Here is a 5,847-nt window from a genome sequence, read left to right on the forward strand (position 1 = left end):
CACATCGTCCCGCCTTACCGCCCAAACCCAAATGCGTGCGTTTACAAGTGCCGTCTTTGTCCTTGGAGGAACAAAGAGAAGCTCCCCTCCCCTTTGCTGAAGTTTTGGGATCATCCCCAGGGAATACATCCAAAGAAAAAGCTGAGATTATTGTGAATAAACTCAAACGCCAACAGTGTAAGAAAGCGGCTACGGAAGTAGAACGTTTGAAATCTTTACTAGGGTGGGAAGCATTTGACCAGGGACGTCGAACCAGACGCCAACTTGATGGGAAGGACTACTAAAAAGCGAAAAGCCCAAGCACGCAGATCGCTTCGGCGCAAACGCCCACAACGTGGAGAAGGATTACACATTCAAAAATGGTTGGGGAAGACTGGGATTGAATTTCATTGGCCGGGATATCTACATGGGGCCTGGAACACATTTGAAAAAACGGTTAACGCGCGGGGATCCAGGTATCAATCGACTGGATAAGATTGCCAAGCAGCATGATATTGAGTACGCCAGAGCTAAGAATTTGCGTGACAAATGGAAAGCCGATGACAAGATGATTGCCGCCATCAACCGTTTGCCGGGCAAGAAAACTTGGATGGAAGCTATTGTTAAACTTATCATGCAAGCTAAGCGCAAACTCAAATTGTGAAAAAAAAAAACTGTAATGTTGTTTCTTTTTGATAATCTTATGTACAAGCGGGAACGTGTCGACGGTCCTAGTGACTAGTCGGTCCCTTTGTTTTTCAATAAAAACTTGAAAAAATGAAATGTGTGATTGAGTGAATCTCTTATAGCCTATGTTCATTTTAAAAATCATGATGAAAGATAGCCTTATTTTACACCAAGGAACGTGTCCTGTCGGTCGCTAAGTTGCCACCCATAGCTCAATCGGTTAGAGTGTAGGACTGTAAATCCGAAGACTGTTGGTTCAAATCCCACTGGGTGGACAATTTTTTTTTTTCAGTGAAACAAATTAAGAGAGCCTTGTGATAGCGATTTTTCAATGAAAGTCATTTTTAAATTCATAAATTCCTAAAGAGCCTACATAATTAGAGCGTTTTTATTCATCATCTTCATCCAATAGTTCGACCATTGTGACAATAAGATCTTCATCTTCAGAGTCCAGTCCTTGATAGCCATATGGATAAGTGATCGCTGTTCGCGGGTCCAGAACGCGTTTATTGAATACAATTTGTATTCTTTGTGGGCTTCTTTGGTCCATAGTTGATAGTCTTTTGAGACGCGGACGATTTTGTGTGTCTGCGCGACGCGGGTTTTTTCGCGGTGAATCTAAAGGCTTTTGCAATTCATTCAAGGTGTTTTCACGCAACACTTGATAATTGAGTTGTGTCATCCCTTCGACGGTCAATAAAAATCCTCGTACTTTTACTTAATTCTTCAGCCCTCCCCCCCCCCCCCCCCACCCCGAGCAAAACTCTGTGATGAAATCTCCGTTGGTTAATTCATCCGTAAAATCGCCCAAATAATCGCCCAGCACTGGTTTCACTTTTCCAGGGGATTGCACAAAAATCACACTGTCTGTATCAAAATACAAGACCCTTTCGTTCAACAGTTCTAGAGCTTCATAGAGACGCAAGCGCGCCCAGCAGGTAGTGAAACAGGCCAAGAAGATATTCAGATTGGGGGAGATATTTTCACATAACGCTTCCTCGCGATGATGGACTTCCACTCTTTGTTCGTCGATGCAGCTAACATAGCGAACATCACGTTGATCACTGTCCATGAAACTACAAAAGGCTTGAGGTTCAATAAATTCTTTCACTTGCAATTTGTTCACTTGTTGCCCAAATTTTCCCCACATGGAGTTTAACATCAGCTTGGCCAAAGCCCGCTGACCAGGATTGACGGTAATCTTCTCATATTCTAAGGAAATACCTTCTTTCTCTTGAAACTGAGTTATGTAGAGTTGTTTCTTTTCCCCTGTGTAGCACAATGCGGGCCAGCCTGAAGCTTCCGTTTTCAATTTGAGCCAAGTGTTCACATATTCTTCGAACAGGCCTACTCGCGTTTATCGGAAATGCCACACTTCATGAATGGTTTGGATCACGTAACCCATCTGTTCCGCTTTTTCTAGTTCTGGCATTCACCAAGTACTGGTCAATGCTCTCTCCTGTTCATTATGGCCACACCAAAAGACTTTCCCGTGGAGAGGACGGTCGATGTTTTCTTCGACGCAGGTACGACACAGAGGAAACGTGAGTTTGTTATGAGTTCTGTATGGTAATACAGGGTGGAAAAGGCGATACGGTGGTACTACTGTACATTTTGCGAGGCCAAAATAATCGGAAATTGGTTTCTCTCGTGGCGATGCGTAGATCATTTCAGAATGTCCCACCGGATACTTCTGGGTCTTGTTGGTCCACGGGTAGAGACTGGTATAATCATAATATTTGATTTGTTCAGCGGCATGTTCTTTGACTTCGTAATGAAGACGAACAGCATTTGTGCGTCCACCAAAAAAAGCGTCGCAAGGTGAAGGCGGTTCTTCTAAATCATACCCTGCTACAATCTCAGCTATTTCCAGATCGTGGTTCTTACATTTCTGCCATTCGCATTCCCAGATGGTTTTTACTGAATAGCCTCGATCGGAGAGACTTTGTAATCGTAGCACGGTTTCTTGATGAACGTCGGCCATGGAGCGGTCGTTCAGCCGGCGGTAGGTTTCCGAGCGCTGAGGAAAACACTTGGGGTAACCATGCCAAAAACAGCCAAGAAACTCGTAAACCGTGTTGGTCTCAACATCATACCCATCGACTGTCCACTGGGTGTCTGGAATGCGATATTCACCTTGATTCCTAGCAGGCTGTATTCGCTGACGGAACCGCGGGTTGGAGCTATCATCACCTGTTTCCAAGAAAATTTCTTCCAACTGATTCCGTTACGCTACATGCAAGCCAGGCATCTCGGCGCAATTGCTGTTCCTCAAACGTTAACCATTCCATAGCCGCTTTGGAATGACTGACATCTAAACGCCAACCGTAGAGAGGTTCTGAGGCAATGGTGTTTTCTTCCATGGGATTAAGGCGCAAGTCTTGATTGCAAGCCGAGGCGATGGTGATTTGTTCAAAGGGGCAAAAACGGGTGCGCTTGCGGAAATCGCGTTGAAATGCGAGGCAGCCTTCGCGCAATAACCAGACGTCATCCATGCAATAATCTTCGAGCTCTTGGCGCAGATGGAATTGAACCCCCTTTGATTTCTTCTCTTCATACCACTTCTCAAACTTTTCTTTCCCTTCTTTGTTCATTCCCTCGGGCACGTAATCTTTCTTGGGAGGCAGTTCACCGCGGTAATCGTTCTCCAAATTGGAGCGAGTATTAAATAAATGAGGAAAGTAACCTTTTTTAAACTAATCGGGGTCGAGTCCAAATGTTTTTGTAAAAGAACAGCGAGGTCCAGGTATAAACGACAAAGAATCGATGAAACGAATGTAGCCTCCCAGATAAGTCAGTTCCATTACTTTACCGACATTGCGAACCTGCTTTAATGCTTGTTTGCGACGGTGCAATGCGTCGACGATAAAATAAGAATCGTATCCTTTAAAATTATGGGTCAAGACGGTGATTTCGCGCGTTTCCTCTTCTGTCAAGACTTCTAGCCACTCTAAGAAATGATCAACGCATTGGGGTCCGCGAAAGATTTTGGGGTCGCTTTTTTTTTGCGGTCATTCCTACGACCAAATTGGCGATATGTTTCCCGGTATTTTGCATTGACTCTATGTCAAAAAACACTAAAAGGGGTTCCTTATATTCTTCTGGTTGTTCCTGGTTTTCGGTCTCCATATTGGATCGAAGGGTTTGTAGCCCCCCGTTGAGGCGTCTCCTCCTTGCTCACGCTGCCATTTTTTCCGCTTGGCCACTTGCACAGTTCGTTTCTCTTCCCAGATCTCATCAGGGTCGTTGGCCTTCTGAATGAAGCATAGATGCGTGTTAAGGTCTACTTGCTCGCGACACGATGGACATTCACCCCAACCACAGCAATGATCGCCTTGTACTTTTCTTCCCACGAGGAGTTTTCAGCAATGGGCGCATTTCCTTCGCGCTTGACAGACAGAAGGTTTTTGAGGACCGCTAGGTTTCCCATCTTGTGCTTTGCTACTATGGAGTTCCAGACAGCAGGGTCCATAGAAGACACGGCGACAGCTATTGCAAACGTGGGAAGACAACCGTTTCGTCTTCTATGCCTCATGGTAATCAGAGCATGTTTCTTGACAGCAGGCAGGGCAGTGAATTCCGGTCGCATTAGGACACGCATGCCGCCCCAAATCATTATAGGGATGTAAACACCGCCCGCAGAAATAACCGGATTAAAAAAACCTGGCAATGACGTGAGAGTATTGTAATGACCGTTTTCATGTAGGATCGCCAATTGTTTTTCGCCTTCGCCAAAAGCAAAACATGTGTACGCGCGATCTACATATACCATGATGACTCGATATTTTAGAAACAGCGACGGTGAGCTCATCTATTCCGCATGGTCCGGGGATGACATGGGCCTCTTCATGTAAGAACAATGCTGCTTCGTATTGAATATTTCGACCTCGTTTGAATCCTGGGCATTGGGCGTGATTGTCAGCGATAGCTTTAGCAGTGACCAGCGCTCTAGCACAGCACATGCTTTTAGCATCCTTAGGAATCTTAATGATACATTTTTTCTTCAATCGAAACTTGGTTGAGGCTTGGTGCCCGGGCTTATAGTCTCTACCATTTCCCCCACCCTGTGGACTGGCGCGCACGTGAACAAATTCTAATTAAAAGGTATCGCTTAGTTCAAATTGTTCATTGGAGTTTAGCATGCGACTCATGACATTCATGAATTCGCTGACCCATCTAATATCATTTCGCCATTCTCCTCCTTGAAATCGCGCGCTGTGAAAATTGTTATCGAGCCGATTGGAACTTAAACGGAAAAAAATACGGTCCCGATCTTCAATATCAGGATTATCGAGTAAGCGTTCCAATGCCCTGCATAATCCGTGGGTCAGTGCATGCGTTAAATTCTGCCCTTGTAATATTGGCCCAATCTGCTGGAATCGAGTTTTAAAGACGCGTTCGTGAACTCCCATTTTTTTCGACTGACGTTCTACTACGGGCTCCAGGGTAAACTCTATGCGACCAGATTCCTGAGGGGATTGTAAAAGCCCAGCACCTAGTTACTGACTATGAGGCGAGGATGATGTTTCGGGGAGATTTTTTAACTCTCTGTCAACATCTTCTGCCATTTCACGCAACAACTCAACAGCATCTTGCACAGTTGTTGTAACTAAGCGAAAAAATAAGTTAACAGGAAAAAAGAACTAGGAAAAAAAGTAATCGAATAAATTGTTGCGATTAAATCTCGAACCATCGACATCTGAGTTCCCCGTGATGTAAGCATTACAACACTATAGAAAAAACATGACAATTGCGACAAAGTCAGTTCTAATATTTGCGTAACAAATCCGAGTTCTCGGCACAACGATGAACATATATATATATATATTAGAACTGATTATATATATATATATATATATATATAATTTGAGTGTACAAATAGCGACAGCGAACTACTAGCAGAACCATTGAATGAAAAACATATTGCCGTGAGTGGGAATCGAACCCGCGTCCCCCTGGTTACTAGTCGGGTGTGCTAACCACTGCACCATCACGACAACCCTGCTGGAGACAGAGCAATCGGTGAGGTGATTGGTTAGCCGCGGGGTTCCCCGGCGTTTAACATTCAGGAACAGGACGTACATCGGATCATCCGAGGATGATTCACAGGCTACCAGCTAATAACAAATTATATTTTTGAATTAACAAGGCTGAAAATCCAACGATGTAGTCCCAAGCTAG

The 5,847-nt window shown here is 44.5% G+C and overlaps 1 protein-coding gene and 1 non-coding gene across 2 annotated transcripts; one reads left to right on the forward strand and one right to left on the reverse strand.

Annotated features, from left to right (window-relative positions):
• Window positions 1–867: 867 nt before the first annotated feature.
• Trnay-gua (transfer RNA tyrosine (anticodon GUA)) lies at window positions 868–941 on the forward strand. The gene has a single exon. It is a non-coding gene; the product is annotated as a tRNA-Tyr (tRNA).
• A 113-nt stretch (window positions 942–1,054) lies between these two features.
• On the reverse strand, window positions 1,055–4,267 carry LOC138030446 (uncharacterized). The gene is made up of 5 exons (XM_068878358.1): window positions 3,980–4,267; window positions 2,993–3,311; window positions 2,278–2,859; window positions 1,531–1,935; window positions 1,055–1,149 (listed from the first exon to the last, which is right to left on the reverse strand). The coding sequence occupies exons 1-5, from the start codon at window positions 4,265–4,267 to the stop codon at window positions 1,055–1,057; spliced, it is 1,689 nt and encodes a 562-aa protein (XP_068734459.1).
• Window positions 4,268–5,847: the final 1,580 nt, after the last annotated feature.

This window comes from Montipora capricornis, chromosome 13, assembly GCF_036669925.1.
Source record: "Montipora capricornis isolate CH-2021 chromosome 13, ASM3666992v2, whole genome shotgun sequence".
Classification (NCBI taxonomy): domain Eukaryota; kingdom Metazoa; phylum Cnidaria; class Anthozoa; order Scleractinia; family Acroporidae; genus Montipora; species Montipora capricornis.

What these genes read in the sequence shown, in the direction of transcription:
- LOC138030446 (XM_068878358.1), bottom strand. Translation starts at nt 4,267, where the DNA reads ATGCGTGTCCTAATGCGACCGGAATTCACTGCCCTGCCTGCTGTCAAG. An exon ending in TGCCTCAGAACCTCTCTACG is followed by an intron (nt 2,860 to 2,992) that starts GTTGGCGTTTAG and finishes TCTTGGAAACAG; the next exon opens with GTGATGATAGCTCCAACCCG. An exon ending in CTTGTATTTTGATACAGACA is followed by an intron (nt 1,150 to 1,530) that starts GTGTGATTTTTG and finishes ACCCGCGAACAG; the next exon opens with CGATCACTTATCCATATGGC.